The sequence below is a fragment of the Talpa europaea genome (assembly GCF_964194135.1).
Source record: "Talpa europaea genome assembly, chromosome: 14".
NCBI lineage: Eukaryota > Metazoa > Chordata > Mammalia > Eulipotyphla > Talpidae > Talpa > Talpa europaea.
Genome location: NC_140082.1, coordinates 6,703,480 through 6,731,245, shown reverse-complemented (window position 1 = coordinate 6,731,245; position 27,766 = coordinate 6,703,480). Strand labels below are relative to the sequence as shown.

Here is a 27,766-nt window from a genome sequence, read left to right as displayed (position 1 = left end):
TGGCTGTGGATAGCTTCCTAGTGCTGATGCTTAACCACTTGTGCCACCAGGGAGACCCCCACCCCCATCCTGTGTAATGGATTTGCTGTATCTAAACACTTAGAATGTCTGTCCTTGCTGGTTGGCCCATTCCACACTCGATTTTCCTGCCCTTGTCACTAAGTTAAAAACTGCTTTCCAGGGCCTCCCAGGTGGCGCAGCGGTTGAGCGCTGGTTTGCGAACCTGCCCACAGCCTCTGCGGCACCGGTTCGATCCCCGGCTGCTCCCCGGCCACCGGAGGAGGATCCCACATGGCGCGCAGACCTCTCCTGCCGCCCGCTGCTCCCCTCAGCAGTGTACTTCGGTCCTTCTGCCTGCTCTGCTCCCCGCTCTGGCTCTGGTGAATTCTCTCACCCTCCCGCGCTTCTGACTGTACCCAGTGCATGTATAAACAAACAAAATAAATAAATAAATGAAAAACATGCCTCTATTAAAAAAAATTAAAAAAAAAAAAACTGCTTTCCAGCAAGCGGTCCCATGTAAACACTGCAGCAAATCTAAGATGTACTCACAGCAACTATTGATGCCACGGCCATGCCAGCACGGCCGCACTACCTGCTTACCCCTTCTTTTCTCAGGGACGACGGAGACCAGAGAGTGCACCAAAGTCCCCAGCTGCCAGGGCCGACAGAGGCCACGATGACGGCTCCGAAAGCCAGGCTGGAGGTCCTCGCCGTGGCCCCTCTCTACCAAGGCCCCGACATCAATAGGATCAGACTGACGGCAGAGCCAGCCAAAAAGCCACCCGCCCACCTCAAGCCCCTGCTCTTCTCTGACACCAAACACACCACCGTTGAGGCCAAGAGGATCATGTCTGTGGTGGACGAGACCATCCACAAGGTGGAGCTGGTGACCCTGCTGTCCCACGTGCCCCCCAGGTTCCATGTTCTGGAGGGGCTGCTGAAAGAGGACATCATGAAGGCACTGAGAGAGCACGAGGGGCTCTGCCAGAGCCTCCAGGTCAATCTTGAGCACCTGGAGGACGAAATGCAGCAAGAGGAAGAGGAGGAGGAGGGGTGGCCCCAGGACCTCGTCCCCTCCCTGGACCCGCAGGGGCTCACTGTCTCCTCCCTCACGCAGCAGATCAAAGACTCCACTAGGAACATCTTGAGGCTCTTGCTCAGTAACCCCCAGGCTGCCAGGCTCTTGAAGACGCAGGTGCTGAGCCGCAGTGCGGAGGCCCAGAAGTTTATTGACAGCCTGATTGAGCTCCGGGGCTTCCTGTTTGAGAAACTGCTCACTAGTCCCACGGAGGCGCGGGAAAAGGCCCAGTTCATACAGGACGTCAGCAGGAGGAACAGGAGGAACCAAGAGATCATCGATGAGCTTGAGCAGGAGCTGGCGGAGAGCATGAAGAGCAGGGACAAAGAGGTATCACCCCCCCACACTGGTCAAGCGGGAAGGAGCCCCCCAGAGGAGCCGCAGCTTTTTTGGAGGCAGGGTTCTGCCTCAGGGACTTAAGTAGTTGTTTTCTATTGTTCTGAGCACTCATTCGGTGTTGGGTTTTATAAACAAGCCCATGCTCTTCCAGCCCCATGGAATTTGTGGTGATGAAGGAAGGTATTCAAAAGGCTGATTTGTTCACAATTTTGAGAAGTGCAGTGAAGGGTAGGTGCAGGATGCTACAAGGGAGCATTACAGAATTGAACTTCATCCAAAAGGGCAAGGGACGTTGAAACCAAGATGTGAAGAATAAGAGGGGATGAGCCCGACAGGAGAGGGAGGGCAGGGCCTTCCAGGCAAGGGGTAGTCTGACTTTCCCGCAGTGGGTTGGGTAAGTAAATCCTTAAGCTTTGCGGGTCCTGCGGTCTTAGTTACAGCTCCTGAGCTCAGCTGCGCCATCGTAGTTGGGGGTCGTATTCCAGTAAAACTTTACCTACAACTTTACCTACAACTTTGGAGCTTGAGCGCTGCTCCAGCTTCATTCACCCAGCTAGCAGGGAGGAGGGGGCTCGTCCTGCCCTTTGGAGACACAACCGTCAAGTTTTTATCTACCCCCAGTGGCTAGACAGTGCGCAAGGTGTCCATACGTGAGGCCACCTTCCCAGCGAAACACTCTGCTCTGAGCCTTTCCCAGGAGAGCTGATCCTGGGCACAGGCCCTCATTGTCATCCCCTGCATGGTCCATGAGAGATCCAGGCTCTCTGAAGTTCTTTGCCACCCCCTTTTCCCCACACTGGCTCAGGAGGCCCCTCCTTATAGTGTCAAGGAATTTCTCCTTTTTTTTTTTTTTTTAAGATTTATTTATTTATTTATTCATACAAGCACTGGGTACAGTCAGAAGCACAAGAGGGTGAGAGAATTCACCAGAGCCAGAGGGGAGAGCAGAGCAGGCAGATTGATGAAGTACACTGCTGAGGGGAGCAGCGGGCGTGGCAGGAGAGGTCTGCCCGCCATGTGGGACCCCTCGCCCGGTGGCCAGGGATCGAACCGGCGCTGCAGAGGCTGCGGGCAGCTTCGCAACCCAGTGCTCAACCACTGCGCCACAGGGGAGGCCCAAGGAATTTCTCCTTTAAGGCATTCACCAGAGTTTGTGGACCCATGAGATTATTTGATTTGGGTCTGAAGGCCCATAAAAAGCACAGACCTTGTCCCCTGGCTGTCCATGGTACCCACAGGGAGCCTGGCACAAAAGAGGGTACCGTGACTACCGTAGAGTGGGGGGTGGCAGGCTGCAGGTGCCCAGGCAGGGGAGGGGACCCCCAGGTTAAGGGATGTCACTGAGGGACAAAGAGGGCTTTGCTGGTCCCCTTTGGGTGGCCGAACCAGCACGGAGCTCCCCACTTGGGCAGGTCTGGAGTCCAGGTGGGCTGACTTCATCGTGTCACTGGACGGCAGTATAAAACTAGCGGTGACACAAGCAGGCATGTGGTGGGGGGTCTGCCAGCGAAGCTGTGACTGCTCTGCAGCCCCACGCGGAGAGCCTGCAGCCTTGCCCCCTGCACTTCTTGCCCCCTTCAAGTATCTTGGCCAACTGGACACGCCTGCCCTGCGAGTGTCACCGCTGTCCCAGCCCTGTCCTGTGTCCTGCGTTCTGCACTCTGCACTCAGCCAGGAGATACAGGGTGGATCAGATAGACCTGGCTTCCCACCCCGCCCCAGCCCAAGACAGATGACTTGACCCTCTCCTCTGTAACCCCCTATCCTAATGGGGGGAAGGGGTGTGCGGTAGGATTCAATGAGATCACAACACTCACACGGTCCCACAACTCCCCTCACCTCCCCCCCATGACTGATGAGCATCATCGTGTAGGTATTTGATTAACAGGCCCTCTCCTCTTCCCGGCCCAGCTGGAGAAGGACAGCTTTGTGATCCGAGAACTGAAAAACCACTTGTATCAAGTGCTCAAGTTCTCAGAGAACAGCCTCCTTCGTGCCAAGCAGGAGGCGGAGAAGCAGCAGAGGGCGGACTTCCGGGCCTCGCAGGCCAGGGTGGCCAAGATCCAGCAGGAGCTCCTGATGCTGCGGTCGCAGTTCAACAACCTGCTCGCAGAGAACTGGGAGGCCGAGCAGGCGCTGAGAAAGGTGCCCTGGGAAGTGGGGAGGAGGGAGCAGGGGAGCCCCTGGGGAGGGGAGGGGAGGGAAGGGGAGGGGGCACAAGGAGGTCCAGCTCATCTCAGCTGGGGCCAGGCTGCTCCAGCTCCCTGGGGGAGCCCCCAACGCACCCAAGGAGGGCACAACACACTGGCCCAGGGACTGGGGGCAGAGAGGAGAGAGACCCCTGTCCCAAGGGGCACCACTCTGTGAGCTTGGGCAAGCACCTTAGCTCCTCTGAGCCCCATGGGGCTAATATACAAAGGACAGGAAGCAGCTCATGAACCTCAGGGAAATCACTTAACTCCCTTCCAGTCTCAGTGCTCACATCTCTAAGTGAAAGTGATCAAGATGGTGTTTGTGGATGGTTATGAGAATTAAGTGAGATGATCGTGGGTGCCCAATATTTTTTCAGTTGCCTTTTCCATCATCTCAATCCAAATCCATGCCCAGCATGCACCCAGCTTGTCCCAAATCCCCTTCCTCACATAGGGCACCCTTTCTAACACTTGTGCCAGATTTTGGTGTCATGATGCTTTTGAGCATCTAATGGAACCCATGGGCCTTCCCCCCTAAAAAGGCACAGATGCACATACACATGCCCGTGGGCCATTCTTGGGGACCGCCATCCCCTGAAGCCTTTTAAGTGTCCAAGTGAACCGTATAGATCAGGCAGCAGATTGATTTAATTAAGGTGAAACACACAGAACATACAATTAACCATTGTACAGTGAACAGCTGACTGACACTTGGCAAAGCTATGCACCAGCACCCCAGTCTAGCCCCAAAACATGTTCTCCAGCTCAAAATAAACCCTGTACCCACTGAGCAGTTTCTCCCCAGCCCCTGGGAACTGCTAATCTGCTTTCTGTCCCTGAGGATTTGCCTGTGCTGGAATGCTTCACACAGATGGAATCTAGAATACATGGAATCTAGACTCATGACTGAGTCTCACTCTGCATCATGTATTCAAGGTTCACGCACTTGGCATTTATCATTCCTTTTTGTGGCTGAATAATATTCCACTGTATGTGTGGGAGCTCATCTTTTAGAAACAAAATGAGAGCCCGTCTTCCTATTGCATCTCAAGCTCCTCTCCACCCCCCAGAAGAAAACTCCCACACACGCTGACACACACACACACACACACACACACACACACACACACACACGTGAGAGCCTCTCACTCTGGTTCCACGAGGCCCATACTGCCCCTTGGCACTCTGCTCCAGCACTCAGACTTGATTTCTGTTCTCTAACACCACAAGCTTATTCCCACCCCGGGGCCTTTGCACCTGCTGCTCTCTCTACCTAGAATCTGAGGATTTGCCTGTGCAGGCTGCCATCTTCAAATACACATTCCACCACCCATATTGGCTCTGCGGCCCTGGGCAAGTGAGTTAGCAAGTTTGAGGCTGTTTCCTCATCTATGAAATGGGGAGAAACTTGCCTTGTGTGATGGACTCAGTAGGTGAGGTAGGTAAAGCATACCCCATGGGGCCTGCTGATGCAGAACGCTCGGCACTGTTAATGTTATTGTTATTCCATTAAACAATGATTAATTGAATTTTTTTTAGAAGAAATATAAAGTAGAGACAGAAATCCAGAACTGGATCCAGAAGTATGACACAGAGATGAGTGAAAAGCAGGTATTTATGGCTGTATACACAAGTCTCACTCAAGCATGTTTCCCAGGATACTCTAGGAAGGACACGTGGGGTTCTGAACCTCCCCAGAGACCTTGGAACATGCCACCCCTCACCCCAACCCCCCCCCCCCCACAGGGCCCTGCCCCTTCCCACACTCAGGGGTTTGTCTAGCCTGGGGCTGGAAGAGAGAGGTGGGAAGGAAGGTGCCAGAAGCCGAGAGCCACAGGAAGTGCCTGACACTGGCCTCGTGATCTTGGCTCCATCTAGTGTCCATCTAGTGTCTCCATCCATGCTTCCCGGTGCCCTCCCTGCTCAGCCTACAGCCACCCCAGTCCAGGGCTCACCCCAAGAGCAAGCCTCCACCACTCCCTCACCTGGAAAGTTTCTATGGGGTGCCGGGTGCTGGGGCCCATGTCTCCAAATGATGTCATTAGGAAGTTCTACTCCAGTGTCATTCCCAGCTGTGTGGCCTTAACTGCAGTCCTTGCCCTTCCTGAGCCTGTTTCTTCCTCTAATCAATGGAGACAATGATTCTGTGCTGGGTCCGTGGTGGGGATTGAGGCCCCTTGTGCCTGCACCCAGGATCTGGGGCTCAGGGAACCGTACAGCCTCCACCCAGCTCGGTAATGACACTGGGCCAGGGAAGCCTGGCGAGCCCTGGAGGTGACACCAGCCTCCCTGTAGTCCAAAATCAGGGTGCTGTTCAGAGAAGGGCTTGGAGGCTGTGCTGCTCCGCTGGTCCCTATGAGAGTGGTGGCTTCTGCAGCAGTGGAGACTGGCCTCTTCACTTCTGTGCCCTCTAAAAGTGCTTCGCTTCCAGTAGATTCAGGAAGGAGGGATGGAGAGAGGTGTGTGTGTGATGACACAGGAGAGGCTGTGGTTAGACACAGGGAACTGTGGGACTCAGTGACCTGAGATGTTGCTGCAGGACAGCCACAACTCAGCAGCTTGCATTTCTGTGCCCCCGTATGCCTGCACCACACCCACACATGGTGCCCTTCCTGTCATTCAACCCTAGAAACAGTGCCCACCCTGCCCCTAGCCCCAAACTTGGAATCGTCCCCATTCCAGATGACAAATAAAGCTTGAAAGGTGAAGCCCCTCGAGGTGTGGCTGAGCCAGGATTTGAAACTCAGTCTGCCCCCCACACCAGCCTGTGTTCTGTCCCCCATTTCTGACAGGGTTTCGGTCGGGTCCCACCATAAGCCTCGCTGCTGCGGCCGTCACCCCGGCCAGCTGCACAAAGGCTTAGTGCAGGCGCCACTGCTGGGGTGGGCTCACCGGTGGGCCATGGGGTGCCTGCAGAGGAAGGCGGCTGGAGGTGCTCTCTGCTGGTGGCCCCACCCTGCGCTCCCCCCAGGAGGAGTACGAGGAGCTGGACACCATCCACAAGGAGGAGAAGGTCCAGCTGCAGGAGCTGAAGCAGAGGCACGGCGTGTTGGTGGAAGAGTTCGCGCAGATCCAGGCGGAGCGGGACGTGAACTCCAAAAAGAGGCTGGAGGCCGAGCAGGAGATGGTGCGCATGGTGCGGGCAGCCACCCTCATCCAGGCCGTGTGGAAGGGCTACCTGGTCCGCTCCATGCTCAGGTCCAAGAGGAAGAAGCGGGGCAAGGGCAAGGGCAAAGGCAAGGGCAAGGGCAAGAAATGAGCCCCCGACACAGCAGCCCCACTCGCCTCACCTCACCCCCCCAGAGCAGGCCAGGGAGCCACGCGCACGGCAGGGGCGGGGGGTGGGGGTGTCCTGCCCTCCAGCTTCAATAGTTTTTCAAAAATTAGAAAGCATTTTAAACCACATCCTGTAAATAAACCTCACTTCACCCAGGGCTGTTGGCCGTGTTGTGTCCACGCTTGCAGAAGTTTCCCTGGGGGGAGCATGCAGAGCGCGGTGTCGCGTGCAGCCATTCCTTCCTTGAGTCGGTGGGAATCCAGACCCCGGGCTGCAGCCCCCCCAGTCCCAGACTGGAAGCCACATGGTTGCAGTGGATACGCTGCACGCCGGGGCCCAGGGGTGCGTGTTACAGCTGCACACGGGGTCCAGGAGCAGGCAGAGAAGTCCGGGAGGAACTGGGTCTCAGGCTGCCCTCAGCCGGGCTCATTTGGCACCCAGGTAGTTGAACAAACTATCTTTTAAAATTCATTGCTGGCATGTGAAAAATCAGGGCTTTCTGCCTTTTCTGGAAAAATCTTACCACCTTACTTGGCCTGCATGTTGCTTTTCTTTTAGTATAGTCCAGAGAAAAGAAGTGTATCTGGGCCTTGAATACTAAACATAAGGGTGAGGTTTAGATAAAGGCAGATATTTGCTGGTTGTTTCTAGTAAAATCAAGGAGGGAGGAAACTAATTTTTCGTTGAAGTTCTAGGAAGTTTAAGCATCCTACATGTTGAAAATGCAAGGCGCGTTTGTGGCCGGAGTATAAACCCTCGCTCCCTGCCCCGCCCTTCTGGCCCAGCACGGGGGGTTCACATGCGCCCCTGTTCCGGCCCCCTGTGATCTCTCCACAGCTCTTGGGCGTCCTGCTCTCCCCTTCTCCAACTCAATGATGTGGCTTCCAGCTGGGCTCTCCAGAACCCCGGTTCTTCTTGGAGGTGCAGAAGGGAAGCAGAGACAAGGAGAGACCCTGGCCATGCCCTCACCCAGCCCCGCAGGATGGGGTGTTAGGATTCTGGGTACCACTGCTCTCAGCAAAGGCTGTGCTGGTTTCCATAAGGGACTCACCCCAGGGCTGGGCAGCGGATGAGGCCCTGAGGAAATAAGGCAGCCCCAGCGCTTCCCAAATGCAGGTGTGATTTCCAGCCTCTCAACCCTTCTACGTGCCAAGCCCAAGTTTTATCAAAACAGGGGGGAATGTGTACGTGTGATTTCAAAGCAGTAGACACAATGGCCCGCCTTGGCGCTCAGGAAGAGCTAGCCGACCCACGTCCGTGGTTTCAGCCGGAGCAGCCAGCACCGCTGCATTCCCGATCTCCAGCTGCCACTGCCGATGCCCACCCCGTCCTCGCGCTGCCTGCCATACCACCCAGCCTTGTTCTCCAGACCCAACCTGGTCTGTCCTCTCTGTCCTTACCCTTCGGGAAAAAGAAATCGGCAGAAATCATGGCTTTGATGAGCTAGTGATATACTTCATACATAAAAATAAATACATGACTATTAAGATATAACAATGTCCACCCACCTATGACCCAGACCCCTGTGGTCCACATTCTATGCCTGGGAAAAGTCCAGACTCAGCTGGAAACGTCCTGAGCAGGAACTGAGCAGGAAGTTTGGCGTGAAGGGAGGGAGGAAGCCTCCAGGCTGGCAATCAGACAGTTTATTCACACTTGGCACAAGGAGATGTGATGGCGGTGGGCCCCCGGGTTGGCACTGATGCGTCCGCTGGCTAAGACGGGAATGGAAATGGGCATCTCCAGGGGCGGCCCTCAAGCCCACATGGGGTGAGGGGAAGCAGGGAGCATCTAGAGATGGTCAGATCCTACCCTGTTTCTTCAGTGCCTCCGCAGAGGCGCCCCTGACTGTGATCCCAGCATGGGGGAGAGGACTGAAGAAAGGGCTATGAGCCTCATTTCCAAGGGGGCCTTGGTTTCTGGGTGGCCCCACCTCGACGGGGCGTAGCTGGCACTGAAACACTGATTGGGCGAAGCCTGGGAGTCACCAGGGGGTTCCGGAAGGTCACCCCCGATGGGGACGGCCTAGGATCCGGAGGCCTACTTTCTGGGGCACTGGTGGGTGCGTGACCAGGGCTGGGGACATTCAGGTGGGTGAGGGAATGGGAACGCCCCCTTAACTCACCCACTGACAACCTCCGGGAGTCTGCTGCCACTCCGGGCCCTGTCTTCGAGGGACCAGTGGGGTGAATGGCTCTCACTGGGGTCTCCCTGGAGCGGGGCGAGTGGCTGCCCCGAGGAGTAGCTGGGGGTGTCCAGAAGAGGGTGTGGAGTTTTGCAGCATCTGCTTTTGCCATCCACGGGGCCTCCCAGCTGGTGCCCTTGGGGCGGGAGCCAAACAGAGACTCATCACAGTAAGATGGAGTATGGCTGATCAGTCTGCAGAAGACAGAAACAGTGAGCTGGGGAGTGAACAGAGTGTCCAGACTCTACTGCCCAGCGTGGGGCCCAGTCCTGGCCAATTTGCACATTCCATCCTTCAGGCCACTCTGATTGGCTTAGGAGTGACCATTGAACCTGTTCCGTCCAATGAGAATCTGCCTTAGGACCTCTGTTGAAATAACAGGAGGGAAATGTTTTGCCACTTGGCCTTGGAAAGCCGGCAGGATACAAGGGCAAAGCAGGTGGCAGCCACCTCACCTGGAATGGGGGTGGGAGGTGGGGGGGGTTGGGGAGGAAAGAGGAAGCAGTGGTAACAAGACAGAATCCCAACCAATTTGAACCCCTCTTCTAGGGATCTAGAATACAAATGGAATCTGGTCTTTTGTGACTTCTCATGCAGAGTCGTGTTTTCAAGGTTCATTCACGCAGCATGTAGCTTTCTTTTTTGTGGCTGAATCATATTCCATTGTATGTATGGGAGCTGATCTTTTAGAAACAAAATGAGAGCCCATTGCCTCTCAATCTGCCTCATGACTTCCCCTCTCCCCCTTTGGAAGCCAAGGCCTCCCCTGGCTGACACTCTGGCTTCACAGGCCCCATGCAGCTCCTTGGCCATTCTGTTCCAGCACACAGACTTGATTTCTGTTCTTTCAACACCACAAGAGCTTTTGCACTTGCTGCTCCCTCTGCCTAGAATCTTCTGGAATCAGGCTTCCAGCTTTAAAGCCACTCTACCCCGAATGTCCTTTTGCTGCTGAGGCCAGCGTGACTGAGTTTTCTGGCACTTGCAACCAAGAGTTCAGATTAATACAACCTCAGTGTTTGACCCACTTTTCTGAGTGACCAGGTCAGCCAAGCCCTCTGCAGGCCTGTGGGCTGAAGTTGAACAACTCAGTGGCAAGTAGAGGGTGCGCCTGTGTGGCACTGGAAGTTTTTGACCAATAACGTCTCTACCTCTTCTGCACCCCTTCATTCAACAAGTTCTACTTGTTGGCATCTAGAACAAAATCCATCCTCTAGATGAGCAGCGGCTTGATAGTCACCTCCCTTGTCATGGACACTGTGCTTCTGTTAATGCAACCTCTGTATTTTCAGGCACGTTGCAGGTGTCAGTACTGCTAATGTCAACCTGACCCTGATGCATGGAAACAGTCAGGTGCATTGCCCACAACCTGACATTGTAATGGAGTCTTTGCTTTTATCGAAATTTATCTCCTTTACAGGCACCATTCCTGCCCTCAGGTTTCCTCATCCAATGTTTGTCCTCAGAATGGATTCTAAATTTAACCATCCAGTTGTTATGGCAGTATGCCCACCCCACCCTCCTCATTCATGCTGAATTTTAAAGAGATAATTAAGATTAAATGAGGTTGTAAGGGTGGGACTCTAATCCAATAGGAATGGTGTCCGATTCAAAGAAGCAGGAGAGAAAACAGAGGAAAGACAACGTGAGGACAGTGAGGAGGAAACTATCTGCTGGCACCCTGGCCTTGGACTTCCAAGCTCCCAACAGTGAGAAAATAAACTTCTATTGGCTAAGCCCCCAGTGTCTGGTATTTTGTTACAGCAGCCCTCACTGAGTAACACACCCACCTTCTGTGTCTTTGTTCAAACCACTGACAATAATAAATAGGTGACTTCCCCAGGCTCACGACTAGACATCTCCCTCCAAGATGAAACAATCCAAATAGACTTGATTAATGAACAAGCTAATTCATGAAAACATAGCGAAACCCATTTTCAAAATGATTTGCTAACATTTGGAATAATCCCATCTATCAACCACATCAATAATCTCACGCAAACTGCTCTGTGATCTTGAGCAGATTATCTGACTTGTCTGGGCCTCAGATGCCCCGCCTTGGGGATGGGCATTCCACCATCAGTCCATGACTACTGTTTATTGAGAGCTTCCTACGAATCAGGTTACTGTGCCAAGAACTGTACTTCCCTCATCTCATTTAATCCTCCCAACAACTCTACTAAATAGGGATCATTGGTCCCATTTTCCACATGAGGCAACCATGGCTCAGAGAGGTCAAGGTGCTTGGTCAAGGTCACACAGCATGTAAACAGCAGGCCTGTCACAGGGACCCAGGTGGCCACACTGAGTACAGGCGTGCATCTCCCTACCCTGTTACCTGTATTTGTTCTTCTTCCTTGGTGTGAGGGTCGGGGTGCTGCCCCTGGAGGAGGTGGTCTCACAGTTCCCGTTGGCCCCTGAGGCCCGTGACGTCTCTGTGCCCACGCCTTTGGTTCTGTTGACTTTCTCTACCCAGGGTGGGTCAAAGTCTGGAGGGGCCAGCCGGGCGCCCGCAGGACTGCCAAACAGAGTCTCGTCCACATAGGACGCCTTGGCCTTCACCCGGTAGCGGTGCTGCGGGTGGAGAGTCTGCATCCCACTGACGGCCAGCTCCGTGGGGGTCTTCATGCTGCCCATGGTCCAGGGGGACAGTGGGTGTGCTGTGCTGGCCAGGCCCCACCACCAGGGATCCCTGTGAAAGAGGGTCAGGGTGGCACCCCTCTGTCAATGGCAGTGCCAGGGAGGCCAGAAGTCCCCATGCCAAGGGCAAAAGGGTCAAGCTGTACCTCAATGAGTCCTCAAAGGGGCATTTTGCCCCATTAGTTACCAGCCAGAAAACAAACTACCATGCTCACTTAGGAGCAAGAATAACAGGCGGTGCAGGCCCTCGCCTACCTGGAGCCAGGCGCTTCACAGGCATCGTCCCCTGTGAGCCTCAACAGTCCCGCGAGGAACCTTCGATCATGTCCATTCCACAGACGACCAGACTGTGGCTCCAACAGCTGAGTCACACGTGTGGGTCACACCTACAGACCGGAGCCCAGAGCTGCGCACTTGGCCATCTTCTACGATGGGGGCTCACGCGCACCCCCTCCCCCAAGCGCCCCACGTTCCCAGATCCCCGAGTCAAAGCCCGGTGGATGCAGGAGACCCCGCAGTCTGGTTCATTTCCTACCTGAGCATTCGGCTGGGCACCCGGGCTCACCTCCCAGCGCCCTCCGCTCACTAGGTCCGCTCTGGCCCGCGAGGGCGCGCGCAGCACCCGCGACCCCAGTTCAGCCGCGCCCCGCACCCCGCAGCCAGGCCGGGGCCGGGGCGCCGCGGGCCGGGCGTGGGCGCGCGCGGGGCGGGAGCGCTGGCCGGGGCGCCGGCCCTTGGCGACGTGCGCTCGGCGCGCGCATCAAACAGCAACCGGCCAGGCGGGCGGGGCGCGGCCGGAACCATTCCCGCCCGGGGGGGACGCCCCGTTCCGGACGCCCCCAAGTTTCCCAAAGCCTCGGAGACGGACGCCCCGCGCCCCGGAGGGGGTGTGCGCGCGTTCCAAGCCTCCGCGCGCGGCAGGAGCGGGGGGCGCCCCGGCGCAGAGGGGGCGCCCCCGGCCGCGCAGTGGGTGCGTCCCCGCAGGCGCCGCCCCTTCCCGCTGCCCTGCGCCCGGGCCCGCATGGCGGCCGGCACGCGCCCGGCGGCCGGCCCTCGGTCTCGCGCGGCCATGGCCCAGTGGAGGAAGAAGAAGGGGCTCCGGAGGCGCCGGGGCGCGGCCGCCCAGGCGCGCAGCAGCGACTCGGAGGACGGCGAGTTCGAGGTCCAGGCGGAGGACGACGTGCGGGCCCAGAAGGTGCGCGCGGGGCGGTGCGCGCGGGGGGCCCGGCGCCTCGCCCCGCGCCTCGGGCTCCCCGCGCGGGGGTGGGGCCCGCCGGGGGCGCCGCGGCCCGGGACGGGCTGGGCGCGGCGGGGGCGCGGGCCGCGGGCGAGGGCCGGGGGCCCGGGGCTGGGGCCGGGGCCTGGGGCCTCCCGGCCGGCGGCGCAGCCTGCGCCCCTCATTGGCCACCGTCCGCCCAGGGGGCGGGCCCCCGTCCCATCCGGCCAATGGAAAGTGTGGGCGCCGGCGGTGTGACTTGGAGAGTTTGGGGAATTCTTGGGAACTTGAGTGAGGGGGGCCGAGCCACGTGGTTGCAGACGGTGACGCCCCCAAACCCCCGGGAAACTAATCCTAGGCGGAGCCTGCTCCCTGCAGGGCCCGGTCGTGCGCAGAGCTTTACACGCCTGCCTTAATCCGCACCCCAACCCTGTGGCCTAAGTACGATCACCCCGTTTTTCCAAGGGAGAAGCTGAGGCCGAGGGGGCTGGAGGAGCTCGATCACAGTCTCGGTGTGTGGGAGGGAGAGCCAGCTGCCATCCCGGCCCCGGGGTCTGCTCCGCGTGCACCACGGAGTGCCAGCTGTGTACAGATGGGGAGAGGGGGGCCGGCCTGTGAGCAGCGGGGGACAGCTGTAACCCATGACCCCCACCCATCTCTGTGCTCTGCCCTGGCCTGACACCGAGCAGGCTCAGGGTAGGTAGATGCAAGAGTGGGCGCTTACAGGGGAAAGGGCTGCACCTTCCCTTCAGAGCCAGAACTCCGCAGCGTCTCCACCCCAGCAGAGTCAGTGCCCAGCACGCAGCGGTGTCCATAAATGTGGAAGAAGGTGGTGAACAGCAGAGGGTGCAGGAGACCAGACGCATAGGCCTTTCAGATTAAGGGCTTTGCAGAAGGAAACTCTGTGCAGATCCGCCCAGACCCTGTACTGGCTGCCGGGCAAAGGAGAAGCTGCTTAATGTCTCTGTGCCTCAGTTTCCACATGTAGAGAAGGCAGGTTTGCCTCCAAGACAGCAGAGAGGGTTCATCCATGTGTCCACATGGCCTACTCATTCGGCAAACATTGTTGGGCCCCCGGTGCGTCCCGAGCAGGGCTTGGCAAGCTTTTCCTGGAAAGGACCAGATGGTAAAGACTTTAGGCTCTGCAGGATTATCTAGTGTTATTGTCTTTTTTGTTTGGTTATTTTACAATTTTTTAAATGCGAAAACCTTTCTTAGCTCACGACTCCACGGGGTAGGCTGCAGGTTTGACCTTGGGGTGATGGGCCCCCCGCACAGAGGGTCACAGTGGCAAGTGCATGGACCCTGAAGCAGGGCTCATGTCCAGCCCCCGGAGCTGGCCGTGTGGCCTGGACAGGGCTCCTCGCCTCTCTGCGCCTTAGTTTCCTTCTCAACTGTGAAAGGGACAGAGTAACGGCGCCCGCGCACAGGGTTGTTTTGAGGATTAAGTGGGTTCATTTCTCGGAAGCTCAGGGGCACCCGGCTTGTAGTAAGTGCCTGGGAAGGTTTAGCTGTCATTCTGAAGCCCTGTGGGCGAGAAGCTTCCCCAGGAAGGGGCGTCAGGTTTGGGGCCCTGGAAGGCAGCTCTGAGCCAGGCGGGAGAGCCCTGAGTCAGGGAGGGGTGAGGGATCAGGGAGGGGCTTGGGTTGGGGGCAGGGCAGCTGGAAAAGCCTATTTCCTCGCACGGGTGGTGTTCTCATTGGCTCCCTAAAGTCTTTAAGTTTCCAGGGCCTTGACAGGTGGGGTGGCGATGCGATGGCCGGCGGTGGGCAGTGCTGGCCACTCCTTCCCATTTCGTCTTCACAGCATTATGGGAGGTTTAGGCTCTTGTCATCCCCAATTCCCAGATGTGCAGACAGAGGCTTGGGGAGATCGCACCCCTCACCCTAGCTGCGATTAAGACCCGGTCGGCAGCCGCCATGGTGCCCACTCTGAACCTGGCCCAGCCAGGGGGTGCCTTTGCAGCTGCCATATGATCTGGCAGGAGAGGCTGCAGCTTGAATGGGGGAGATTGATGGGCAACATGCCCCCATCAGCGCCCTCAGTCCCCCGTGTTCTGGTGGGGCCTCGAGTGACCCTGCCACTCTGTTCTCCCCCCAGCCCGGTCCTGGCAGACCCCTGCCCGCCTTCCCCGCCTCAGAATGCATGTCGGACGTGGAGCCGGACACGCGGGAGATGGTGCGGGCCCAGAACAAGAAGAAGAAGAAGTCGGGCGGCTTCCAGTCCATGGGTGAGTGAGCAGACATGGGGGCATTGGGGTGCAGCAGGGGCATCTAGAGTGTTCGAGTCAGAATCGCTGTTGGCAGAGTTGCCTCTAAGTCTCAGGAGCTCTCCATTTTGCTCTATCAAGTTCCTTTTTTTCTTGCTGTTTGCTTGTTGACACTTCACATTCAGCCTGGGTGGTTTTCTAGGGGGGTACAGAGGACTCCCCACCTCCCTGGCCATTCCCCTGTCTCTCCTAGGCTTGAGCTATCCAGTATTCAAAGGCATCATGAAGAAGGGCTACAAGGTGCCCACGCCCATCCAGAGGAAGGTACGGCGGGGGGCTCCTGGGTGGGGTGGGGCAAGCAGCAGCACCCTGTGTCCCGCTGGCACATCTGTGACCCCCCACCCTGCTCTGGCAAAGTCCCACAAACTTGCCCATTTCATAGGTGGAAAAAGTTGGCCCCAGCAGAGCAGACCTTGACTCTGGGCCTCTGCCATTGAGTCTCCTGGAGGCTGCCCACTGCTGAGCCCCAGCAAGTACCCTGCAGGCACCCCAGTATCACCCAGGATTGTTATCATCAAGTCTTTAGCTGAGAGAGACCAGGTTTTTCTGGGGGCCTGAGGCGGAGGACTAGACAGGGTCAGCCTCTGCCTGAAGGACGTTCCGTCCCGGCACAGAGCAGGGGGTGGTGCATCCCGGAGGTTGTACAGGCAGCTTTAGCAAGAGGGTGCTCAGTTCCCTGCAGTGGGACTCCCTAGTTGGCCCATTCCTCAAGGCCTCGAAACTCTGGGTCACAGGCCTCAAGTACTTGGGTGCAGGACTCACCCTCTTCCTCCCCCACTCAACCCTCTCCAGACCATCCCGGTGATCCTGGACGGCAAGGACGTGGTGGCCATGGCCCGCACGGGCAGCGGCAAGACGGCCTGCTTCCTCATCCCCATGTTTGAGCGGCTCAAGACCCGCAGCGCCCAGACCGGGGCCCGCGCTCTTGTCCTTTCTCCCACCCGGGAGCTGGCCCTGCAGACCATGAAGTTTACCAAGGAGGTGGGTCAGGCCGGGCAGGGAGGGCAGGGCTGAGTTGGGACCTGCTGGGGGGCATGAGTGGCCGAGTCATCTCCCTCATCCTCTCTCTCTCTCCCCCCACAGCTGGGCAAGTTCACCGGCCTCAAGACTGCCCTGATCCTGGGCGGGGACAAGTAAGAGCCCCCGCACCCCTGATGCAGGCATACCCTGTGCCTCGGGCCAGGGAGACCGGGCCTGCGGGCTTACTAGCACCAGCAGCTTCTTGGCACATCCAGATACTGACCGGGGAAACGTGCAGTACAATTCTCAAAGAGCTTGCCACGTGCGCTTGGACGAAGACTCCGGCGCTCCTGGGAGAAGTCTGGGGTGGTGCCAGGACACCCGAGTGGGCAGCGTAGTTGTGAGGTTCGGTAGCCCGAGTGTGGTGGTCTCAGAGTCCACGGCACAAAACTCGAGGGTGGTTTGTGACTGCTCAGATCTGCAAAGCGTGTCGTTGGCTGATGTGCGGTGCCTTCCCGTCTCACGGATGAAAAGACTCAGGCCATGGCTGGCCCAGACCTGAGATCAGGACCCCGGCTCCTGCGCCTTTACTGCCCCTCCCCCAGTTTCTTGTTCTCTCAGAATGTCACTGTCACTGGTCACCCTTGATTTTTCTTTTTCAGTGCTCTTTTGCCCATTTTACTAATTCTGTAGCTTGTGATTGTTAGAAGTGCTATCCTGGGCTCAGCCTGGCCCAGACTTTTGGCTCCTCCAGGTGTCCCGGGCGTGTTTCCGAGGAGGGCTAAAGTTAGGGGGTGCAAGCTCAGATTCCAGGGGAAGCCCGGACTCCTGGTGGAGCAGGCAGTTCCAGGGTGGGCGGCTGCTGGGTGGCGCTGTGGGCCAAAGGCAGCCTTGTTGCTCATGGGGGAATTCTTCGTTGTAGCAAATTTTTTATACATTTGAACTTGTCTGTCTTATCAAGGCAATGCCTTTTCTTAGTATGGCAGTAATAACCTTTCCCCAGTTCTAAGCCTGAGGGCAAGGTGTGGGGACTCCTGGGCATTTGGGTATGAGAAGGGAGAGGCACTAAAGGGACACTTTTTTCCCCCTAGAATGGAAGACCAGTTTGCGGCCCTGCACGAAAATCCTGACATGTGAGTCTGTGGATGGGGGATGGTAATCTGGGGCCCTTTCCAGGCGACCAACAACTGGGCAGAAGAGGGGGGCTGTGGTTGGTGGCCGTGGCCCAGGGGTGACCTGGCCTGCACACCCCTTTCCAGAATCATTGCCACGCCTGGGCGCTTGGTGCATGTGGCTGTGGAGATGAACCTGAAGCTGCAGAGCGTGGAGTACGTGGTGTTCGATGAGGCCGACAGGTAAGGCAGCATGTACACTCGGTGCACCTGGTGGGGGGGGGGTGTGAAGTTGCCCAGGGGAGACCTATGTGGCCAAGATGGAAGCCACAAATGTGGGCCATGAACCTCGGGCAGTCCTGGAGCTGATCTCTGGAGCTCCCAGGACCAGTCATTTTTAGTTTATCTTACATCCAGGAATACTGAAGAAAATAATAACACCCACCCAGTTGAGAGCAGTCTGGAGCCAGGAGGGCAGAGTCAAAGCCCTGTGACTTTGGGCCAATGACCCAGGGTTTCTGGCCCAGCGTGGGGCTAGCCTAGCAGGCACCTCTCGGGTGCGGTGGGGACAGACTCACTGATGACTGTGAGCTCCTCAGATCCGGGGCCGGCACAGGGTGAGGGTCAATATGAATTCGTAAGAAACATACCTGGGAACTGGCTCAAGTGCTCAAGGTCATCACTGCTTAGGGAACGTTGTCAAATAGAGAGAAAAGGGCTGAATTAAAGAAACAGGTGAGGCCAACACCAGTCCATGTGGCAGATGGTGTCCTTGGGGCAGGATGGAGGGTTTGGAACTCACTAGAAGGAAGCCCCTGCCCTGACACAGCCCTGCCCTTCACCTCCGCCTTTTGCACTCCAGGCTCTTTGAAATGGGGTTCGCAGAGCAACTGCAGGAAATCATTGCGCGCCTCCCGGGGGGCCACCAGACAGTCCTGTTCTCCGCCACTCTGCCCAAACTGCTGGTGGAGTTTGCCCGGGCAGGTGAGTGGGCAGGGGAGCCATGCAGGGACTTGAGGAGGAATCGGGGGGCCCTGTCTCCTGACTCCTCTACCCACCCCATGCCCACCACAGGCCTCACAGAACCTGTGCTCATCCGACTAGATGTGGATGCCAAACTCAACGAGCAGCTCAAGGTGAGGCCTACGCCCCTGCCCCTTTCCAGGCCGCCTGTCCGGTGGGCCCCGAGATACAAACACAGGGGCCCCTCTCCCCACAGACCTCCTTCTTCCTTGTGCGTGAGGACACCAAGGCTGCCGTGCTGCTCCACCTGCTGCGCAATGTGGTGCGGCCGCAGGACCAGACAGTGGTGTTTGTGGCCACAAAGCACCATGCCGAGTACCTCAGTGAGGTGAGGGGCCCTGACGCCAGGTGTGTGGTGGGGGGCGGGGGTGTTGCACCAGCTTGCAGCTGCGGTTCCCTGCATGGCCACCAGGGGGCAGCACCAGAGCGGGACACAGGCTGGCCCGTGCTCCCAACTTTTACTTAAAAAAAGTTCAGCACATACTGAAGGCCCCAAAGTAGGTAAAGGACCGCCAGCTACTCGGTTCTCAGTTCATAGCCCACCTTGATTCGGTTCCTCCTTCCACCCAGGTTATTTTAAAGTAGCTCCTGGCCTCTCCTTTCCTCTTCCGTAGATTTTCAGTGTCCTGTGCTTCACGTTTTTAATCGAGTGCTCCCTGCTTGCAGTGAGCTGCGTGCGTGTCCTGGCCCAGGCAGGCGGTCTGAGGAGCTTTTCCTCACGTGTGTACCCGTGTCCCTCAGCCACAGCAAGGGGATGTCCCGGGCCCTGAAGGCCACCGGGCCCCTTCCCGGTCTGGGCCTAAGTTCAAGGCTCGCTGGGTTTCGCTTACTTGACTTGCATTAACGGTGCCTCCTCTGCAGCTGCCAGGGTCATGGATGAATAAGATCAAAATAGAGATTTTGAAATAGCAGTTCGCCTGCCTGTGCGCCTGTGCCCTGGGCCTTTCTCAGCCCGTGTGTGCGCTGACTTTTTTAGCCTCCTAGCAAAGTTGCCGAGCAGGGGCTGTTCTCCCGGTTCTAGGGTGAAGAAAGCAGAAGCACCGAGGTGTTAGGTGACTTGCCCGAGGTCACACAGCTTGTTAGTGACGGTCAGGAGGAGGCTTGTATCCTGGGTGGCACTCGCAGCCCCTGCCTGTGTTGGCATCTCTGCATTAACCCACAGTGAGGCAGGAGGTCCCATAAGCCCTGTTTGTACTGGTGAAGATAACAAACTGGGGTGCCCAGCACAGCAGGGCTTCTGGCTGAGACCTGAGAACCTGTGTTCTACCTGACCCCTGCCCTGGCCCCCCAAGGCCTGGCCGCCTCTCCTGCCAGCCTCCTCCTCACCTCCCCACCTCCTTCTTCTCTCCGGGCAGCTGCTGACAACCCAGCGGGTGAGCTGCGCCCACATCTACAGCGCCCTGGACCAGACGGCCCGCAAGATCAACCTGGCCAAGTTCACACATGGCAAGTGCTCTGCCCTCATCGTGACCGACCTGGCAGCCCGGGGCCTGGACATCCCACTGCTGGACAACGTCATCAACTACAGCTTCCCCGCCAAGGGCAAGCTTTTTCTGCACCGCGTGGGTAAGAGGGTGTCTGGGCTGCCAGAAGGGGGTGCTTCTCTCATCTTGAGGGCACAGGCAGGATTCTGGTGGGCAGCCCCTCCACTTCCTGGATCCTTGATGACATGACTTTTCAGTCCCCTCCCCCCTGAAGCCCTCTCCCTGAAGCCATCTTGTCAGCGCCTGTGCAGCCTTCAAACGCCACACCCAGCCCTCTGTGTCCCGCCACATCTGCTGCCACTGGACTTCTGGGCTCCCTGCCTTGTCACTGCATGGTCAGCCCCACCTGCCCCTCAGCCCTCCCAGATCACTCGGGTTAGCTGTGTCACACTCCCTCTGACGTCACCCTGTGTGCCAGGGGCCCCGCAACTTTGTTTGCATCCATCTGCATAGACTGAACAGCAGTGAAGGAGGAGATGCTGGCTTCCCTGGTGGCCTGGGCCTTGACCTTAGTCCGGCTGCACAGGAGGCCTCATCTGGGTCTCCGGCTTGGGTCCATGCTTCCCCACCTTCCTGTTGGTCACTTCTTGCTGTTCCCAAGTTCCCATTGCTCTGGGAAGACTGACTTTGCACATTCCTCGAGGGGTCCCCAGAACCCCCAAAGGGAATTACTCATGCATGATGTGACCACCAGTGTCATTAGGCCACTTCCAAATGTGGTGATATTTTGTGCAAGAAGCAGAAACAGGCCAAAATGTAAGGCCACGTGTGGATTCACTTGTTACAGAATTGGAGCCTCACTGGACGTTCTTTCCTGTCCTGCGTCTGTGCATCAGGCGTGTTTCCATTCACCATTCAGTGTCATAATTCTACGACAGGTCAGCAGATTGTTGCTGAAAAGGCCTGTATAGTATTGTGGCTTTGGGACCAGAGTTTTGCTGATCACTGCTGTTGTCCTAGACAGTATGTAAACAAATGAGTGTGACCATGTGCCAATAAAACTTTATTTACACAAACAGGTGGAGGGCCGAATTTGGCTGCTGGGCCATTTGGCTGGCCCCTGCCCTCAGCTGTATAATTCCCATGGTGGGGCCATCAGATAATTACCTTAACCAGCCCTTTGTCCTTAAGCCTTTAGGTGGTTTCCAACTTGGGGCTGTTCAGACAGATCCTAGCAGACATCCCTGTGTGTGAATCTGTAAACTTGGTTATTTCTTTGGGGAGAATTCCCAAAGTGGGGCTGCTGAAGACTTTGATACTGACACTGTGTAGTGCTTTGTCTTTACTGCTGCAAACTTCCCGAGTCCCAGATGCAGGAACCTGGTGACTGTCAGTGTGCCTTCCCCCTTTGTGGGGGCTCCTCTTTGAGGCATGGCCTTGGCTTGACTCATACCTTTGGGGTTCAGGAAATGGGACTTGTGTTGGCCTCAGGACTTGTGTTTGCTCCATCTTGACCACTGTTTGCTCCCGCAGGCCGCGTAGCCCGGGCTGGTCGAAGTGGCACAGCCTACTCCTTGGTGGCCCCCGACGAGGTTCCCTACCTGCTGGACCTGCACCTGTTCCTGGGCCGTGCCCTCACCCTTGCTCGCCCCCACAAGGAGCCCTCAGGTGCGTGGAGGCTGGGGCAGGGCTGGGGTCCCCCTCGAGTCTACGGTATGGGCCTAGGGGATGAAGTGTCCTGCTGTGGGAAGAGGTGGGGCTGGATTTGACCCCTGTATTTTAAATTCAGTATCTTACATAAAAATCTGTGTTCCTGCCTTTTGTCAGAAGGCAGGCGGACACGGCCCGGGTGAGCATGCTTTTTCCGGGGTAACTGTTAAGGCCATACTACACCATGGCACCCTCACTAGGTGGACTCCAGGTTCACTGCATCCCCCACCAGCCTGCTTCTCTTGTCCATGCACCTGCCCAGCCCTTGAAGTCGTCAACTTGAGACTGAGTTTTCGGGGAGACCAGCGCAGGGAGAGACCAAGGAGGGTCAGGCTGTGCGCACAGAACTCTCCTTCAGGGTGGGCGGGTGGGATTGTAAGGTCCTCAATGCCAGTCCTCTCGTGTGGCCATGGCCACCTGGGAGGGTTGCTTTACAAACTGAATCAAGTTACTTGCCCACAGCAGGGAGGGGGAGCCCATTGCTGAGGGGATCGCCCCGGCAGGGAGTGAGCACAGGGCATGGCACCCCGCCGCCTGATGCCTGGCCCTCACCGGACCACATTGGCTGTGGTAGTGACTACCAGCCAGCCGGGGCTTCCCAGAGCTCTGGGGCGCTTGTGCCAGGGGCAGTTTGGAAACAGGCAGGACAGAACAGGGTGAGGAGGAGCCTCTTCTGGGCCTCCATTTCCTGTCTGTAAAATGGGGGTGTTGCAGTCACTGGTCTCCGGTCTCTGTGAGAGCGGTTTTTCTCAAAGGCCACGCAGTCACTATTTGAGACTCCAGGCTGTAGGTGGGCCCGTTCCCTGCCCCCGTGTGCAAAGGTGGCCACAGGAGACAGGAACCGACAGGCCAGGCAGCGCTCACATGAAGCTGCCGTCTAAGGTAGACGTGCTGGGCCAGCCCGAGAGCTGCTCCATGGTGACCGTTTCTCTGTTTGGTCGTTTGTGGGCCGACAGGCGCACCGGGCGGGGACGGAGTGCTGGGCCGCGTGCCGCAGGGCGTGGTGGACGACGAGGACTGCGGCCTGCAGACCACGCTGGAGAACTCGCTGGAGCTGCGAGGCCTGGGCCGCGTGGCCGACAACGCCCAGCAGCAGTACGTGCGCTCTCGGCCAGCGCCCTCACCCGAGTCCATCAAGAGGGCCAAGGAGCTGGACCTGGCAGAGCTGGGCCTGCACCCCCTCTTCAGTGAGTCGCAGCCGGGGTGGGGAAGGGCCACAGGCAGGCCCTGCATAGCCACCCCTGGCCTGACACCTCCCTGTCCACCAGGCTCGCGCTTCGAGGAGAAGGAGCTGCAGCGGCTGAGGCTGGTAGACAGCATCAAGAACTACCGCTCGCGGGCGGTGAGTGGGGGGCGGCCAGGCCGCTGGAGCGGGGTGACGGGGTCATGCTCAAATGCTGCTCCTGACTCCCAGCAGAAGTTTCCAGCTGAGCCTGCAGGTTCTTCACCTGCATCCCCGGCTCTGCAAGCATCTCCAGAGATGCCCCTTGTTCTGGAACCATCCCCACTGGTCCGCAGCAGGACCCCGTGTGGCAGTCATTTCTCACCACCACAGATGGGTAGACTGAGGCTCACGGAAGCAGGTGACCCGCCAGGGCCTGATAGAGGCCTGAGGAGCTGACTTTAGATGACCTTGAGCCTCCCACTGGACACCCCACCTGGTGCCTCTGGGTGGGATACACAAAAGTGAGGTGAGACCTACCCAGGCCGGCCCAGCCTGCCAGTATCAGGAAAGGGGAGCTGGAGGGTGTTCTGCTTCCAAGCCCTGATTTCACAGCCAGGTGAACTGGGGCTGAAGTCTTAGCCCTGGCTTCCCCCAGCTGCGTGACCTTGGGCAGGTTACTGGCCCACTCCGGGCCTCCCTTTCTCACTGTGAAATACGGGTACGAGAGTACCTGCCTCACAGAGGAGACGGCCTTGCGGGGAATGTATAAAGAGCCCGCCAAGGTGGGGACGATGGCACTGGGGAGGATCAGTGGGTGAAGAGCTGGGGTGTCTTCTCCACAGACCATCTTTGAGATCAACGCCTCCAGCCGGGACCTGAGCAGCCAGGTGATGCGAGCCAAGCGGCAGAAGGACCGAAAGGCCATCGCCAGCTTCCAGCAGGGGCGGCAGGACCGGCAGGAGGGCCTGACCAGCCGAGCCCTGAGCTGCCCGGCCCCGCGGGAGACGCAGCCCGAGCAGGAGGAGGAGGAGGCGGCTGTGAGGGAGAGCGTGGAGGTGCGTGCTCCTGCTCAGGACCCTGGTGTCGGCGCCCAGGGTTGGGGGATGCAGTGAGCCAGTCCACCCTGGCCACTGACCTTCAGCCTCCCCGTCTGCAGGAGGGGGCACAGCACTTGTCCTGCCCCTTGTCTAAAACCCCAGGGCTCAGAATCTGGGGTACGGGCACTGTGTGTGACCTAACATTCTCGGCAGTGTCTGGGGTGTCAGGTCCCTTGGGAGGCAAGCAGGTCCCCCAACCCAGGGGACAGACGCAGACTGGGCAACCTCTCCTCTGCTCAGGTTGGTTTTTGCCACTGAGTGCACTGGTCATTTTCAGAATGATGGGGGGTGGGCCCAGGGGTGCCTCTGGCACTGTCATCGTCACTGTCTGTCTTAGCCCGAGGTCCCAGGCAGGCAGAAAGAGGCAGAGCGGGAGAGGGCAGCGGCCTACATGGGGCCTCAGCATGGGAAGGCTGGGATGCCAACCACAGAGGTGTCCCCATCACCTCGTGGGCCAGGCCCCGGGCCTGCTCGCCCGCCATGTTCCTCTCACATTTGACCGGGTAGAAAGCTCGGCCCACAAGTGCAGTGGAAACCCCCTGGTCTGGTTCATGTTCTCTAGGGCAAGGCCAGCCCAGAGAGGGGCAGGGCTGGGCCTTGGTCACACAGCCTTGGTCACACTGGGCTGAGCAGGGGCTGGACACATCTTGTCCCTCCCCCCCCCAGGCCTCCTCCAGTCCTGCTTCTGCTGGGCTTGAAGTGGAGGTGGGGGGCTGCGTGTGCAGATGAGACTGTGCATGGCAACACACAGCTTTTACTCCTGGAGACTCTGGCCCTCGGCTCTGGGTGGGCTGCGGAGTGGGGCGGCCCTGTGGGCTCCCCAGGGGCTGTAGGGGTGACAGTCACCCCTGGGCCTGGGTCTGCCAGGACATCTTCACAGAGGTCGTGGGCCGCAAGCGGCAACAGCCAGGACTTGAGCGGGATGCCAAGAGGCGGAGGGAAGGGGCCCGCCAGCGGGACCAGGAATTCTACGTCCCCTACCGGCCCAAGGACTTCGACAGCGAGCGGGGGTGAGTGGCCGCTGAGCCCAGGGTGGGGCAGGCGGGTCTCATGGGCCCACCAGCCCCATCATATGTCCCTACCTTACCTCCGCAGCCTGAGCGTCGGTGGGGACGGGGGTGCCTTTGAGCAGCAGGTGGCGGGCGCGGTCCTGGACCTGATGGGGGACGAAGGCCAGAACCTGACCAGGTCGCGGCAGCAGCTCAAGTGGTGAGTGAGCAGCAAGCTGGGGCTGCTGTGCCCCTCGCTCGGCCCACGGGACAGGCACGAGTCCCTCCTTCCCTCAGCCCATCTGATGCCCCAAGAAATGTGACCCACAGTTCATCCTGCACAGCACGAATTATGACCCCTGCCTGTCTGTCTGTCCCCTTGGTGTGATCACCACAACCGGGATCTTGACTGCGCCCGTCCTTTTGCTGACTCATCTGACCCTTGTGCCCACCTAGACTGATTCTAGGGAGGTGATGGGATTCAGCCCAGAGCCCCAGAACCCTCCAGGGGCCGGTCCCTGACCCAGTCCTTTGCGGAGCTGACCCCTGACCCGCTGCCTTGGAGACCTGGCTGCAGGGAGGGAGGAGGCAGGCGAGGGCCTGGCGCTTCAGAATTCTCCATCAAGCACTGAGAGGGCCCTGGGGGGAAGCAGGCCCCCTGCTCACGCCTCCGTGGGGCCTCCCACCCTCTCCCGCAGGGACCGGAAGAAGAAGCGGTTTGTGGGGCAGTCGGGACAGGAGGACAAGAAGAAGATCAAGACCGAGAGTGGCCGCTACATCAGCAGCTCCTACAAGCGGGACCTGTATCCGGAGGGGCGGGGCGGGGCGGGCCAGGGTACTAACTGGGTGGGGGCCGGGCCGGGGCCTCGCCCGATGGGGCCGTCCCTGCTGGCCGGGGGGTGGCAGGGCCGTCCGGGGCTGCACGCTGCCTCCTTAACGCCGCCGCCAGCTACCAGAAGTGGAAGCAGAAACAGAAAATTGACGATCGGGACTCGGAGGACGAGGGGCCGGCTCACCAGCGGGGCCCCGCCCGGAGAGGTGGAAGGTGGGGCCGAGGCCCAGGTGAGCGCCCGCGGGGCTCCTCCCGGGGCTCCTCCCCGCTGCACGGTGGTCCTGGCCTCGGTCCTCTCCCCCGGCCTGGCTCCCGCGGCCCGGGAAGGGCGCAGGTGGCCCTGGAGCCCGGCTCTGCCAGAGCTCGTGCAGGGCGGCCAGGCCGGGGCCGCGGCCCTAAGTCAGTGCTCGGGGCGGGGGACAGGAGCCGGCCCTGCCCACCCCCTCCGCCGCGGGGGAGCGGGCTGGGGGCTCCTGCTTGCCCACGCGTGGCCTGGGAGGAGACTCACAAGGAGAGGGCCTGGCCCGGAGTCACCCCATGACCTGCCACCCCATCCCACCCTCGGGACTGGGCTCTCCCCTCCCGTGTCTCTGAGCCTCATCTTCCTCCTGCGGCCTCTCTGCTCTCCTGCCTGCTGGTGGCTTTTCTCCTGTCTCCTGTCTGCCTCTGCCTCTGCCCTTCTCTGCCGCTCTGCAGCCCTGTTTCTCTCCATCTTTGTCTCTGCCCCATCTCCGCGTCTGGTCTCCCGTCTGGGCTCAGGTGGCCTTGGAGCCCTGCCCCACCCCTGCTCATCGCCGCCTTGTCTCCACCTGCGCATCTCCCAGTCTCGGGCTCTTGGTTTGCCTCTGCCCTTCTCTCTCCTTTGAGCCCCTCCCCCAGAGTCCCTGTCTGCAGACTGTCCCTGCCTCCCTTGGCCTTAATCCACCCTTCAGCTGCGGGGAGAGCAGTTGTTGTCCCCTGCGCTTTGTGCGCCTTGGAGTGATGGGTCCTTGTTAGGCTCCCAGGCTCCAGACAAGAGTCTCACCTGGGGCCGCCTCAGTAGCCCTCCCTGAGGGAGTCCTGCAGAGGTCACTTGTGGGTGGGGAGGAGCTGGGCAGCGAGGGTGATGGGACAGGAGGGTGGCCCTGGGCTTAGGGAGCGGCCAGGGCGCCTGGTAGGTGCCCTCTGCTGCTGCCACTTTGCTGAGTGATTGGACAAATGCCTTTCCTGGCCCTGCCCGAGAAAGGTTCAGCTACAGCCTTTTTTCATCTAAGAGCCTGAGCGTGAGGGAGACAGGGAGTGGGGTCTGTGTGCTCACTGCTGGGTCCGCAGTTGAGTGATTTGTAACATAACGGCTGCGCTTGGGAGGTGGCACCTGCTCAAAGCCCTGCTCATATAGTTCCTTTGCTCTCCCTGGGCCCCACGAGGTAGGTGCTGTTACTCATGATTCACAGAGTGGGAAATTGCGGCTCAGAGAAGTTATGACTTGCCTTAGTTCCCAGAGGGCACAGCCGGGATCTGAAGCCCCGCAGCCCTGGCCTGTGGCCCACACCTACTGACCGGTAGACTGCCCGAGCTCCTGCAGACACCTCCGTGTGCCAGATGCCAGGCCCGGGCAGTGAACACTAATGGGCGTGGGGCAGGGGAGCCTGCAGAGGCCGCTGGGCAAGGCTGAGCACCCCAAATCCCTGTCCTGGCAGGTGCCGCCCAGTCCCGCAGTCTGGCCGCCACCTCTGGCCACGTGCGCTCCGAGCTGAAGACCAAGCAGCAAATCCTGAAGCAGCGGCGCCGGGCCCAGAAGATGCGCTTCCTGCAGCGCGGAGGCCTCAAGCAGCTCTCTGTCCGCAACCGCCGCCGGGTCCAGGAGCTGCAGCGGGGGGCCTTCGGCCGGGGGGCCCACTCCAAGAAGGGCAAGATGAGGAAGAAGATGTGAGGAGGGACCCAGCCTCGACTCCCATGTGGCCAAGCGTCCCTGCCTGGCCTGTGCTGATCCGGGAGCTCCCTGTGGGAGCTGCAGCCATGGAAAGTGACACTGTGTGGCCCAGGAAGGCGGTGGCTGCCTCCGCCCAAGACACTGCGCAGGGTCATGCAGTTGTCAGAAGCTACCAGCAAGGCCTGCGGGCCAAGGCAGGGCGGGAACTCGGCGCTGTTTCCGGGTTCAGAGGTCACGGTCACCACTCTAAACCTGGGTGCCTCGGCTCCGTGATGTATTTATAATGTAATAAACCTTTATTGAGCACATCTCATGGGCCAGGAGCACGGTCCGCTCAGGCGTC

General features: G+C 58.8%; 3 protein-coding genes across 3 annotated transcripts; 2 read left to right on the top strand and 1 right to left on the bottom strand.

The window, feature by feature from the left end:
• Positions 1-327: 327 nt before the first annotated feature.
• On the top strand, positions 328-6,871 carry DRC10 (dynein regulatory complex subunit 10; the record flags this gene model as incomplete). The annotated part of the gene is made up of 4 exons (XM_084253081.1): positions 328-1,411; positions 3,332-3,565; positions 5,152-5,223; positions 6,584-6,871. The coding sequence occupies exons 1-4, from the start codon at positions 575-577 to the stop codon at positions 6,869-6,871; spliced, it is 1,431 nt and encodes a 476-aa protein (XP_084109207.1). The 5' UTR covers positions 328-574.
• A 1,656-nt stretch (positions 6,872-8,527) lies between these two features.
• Positions 8,528-12,064, bottom strand: RITA1 (RBPJ interacting and tubulin associated 1). Its single transcript, XM_084254401.1, has 3 exons — positions 11,970-12,064; positions 11,413-11,766; positions 8,528-9,268 (listed from the first exon to the last, which is right to left on the bottom strand). The coding sequence occupies exons 2-3, from the start codon at positions 11,709-11,711 to the stop codon at positions 8,785-8,787; spliced, it is 783 nt and encodes a 260-aa protein (XP_084110527.1). The 5' UTR covers positions 11,712-11,766; positions 11,970-12,064; the 3' UTR covers positions 8,528-8,784.
• Positions 12,065-12,735: 671 nt separating this feature from the next.
• Positions 12,736-27,480, top strand: DDX54 (DEAD-box helicase 54; the record flags this gene model as incomplete). Its single annotated transcript, XM_084254198.1, has 20 exons — positions 12,736-12,909; positions 15,031-15,160; positions 15,393-15,463; positions 15,992-16,180; positions 16,283-16,332; positions 17,251-17,292; positions 17,419-17,514; positions 18,134-18,255; positions 18,346-18,407; positions 18,491-18,622; positions 19,650-19,860; positions 21,252-21,386; positions 22,385-22,615; positions 22,697-22,770; positions 23,436-23,648; positions 24,558-24,700; positions 24,786-24,899; positions 25,378-25,482; positions 25,629-25,741; positions 27,191-27,480. The coding sequence occupies 20 exons, from the start codon at positions 12,736-12,738 to the stop codon at positions 27,421-27,423; spliced, it is 2,640 nt and encodes an 879-aa protein (XP_084110324.1). The 3' UTR covers positions 27,424-27,480.
• Positions 27,481-27,766: the final 286 nt, after the last annotated feature.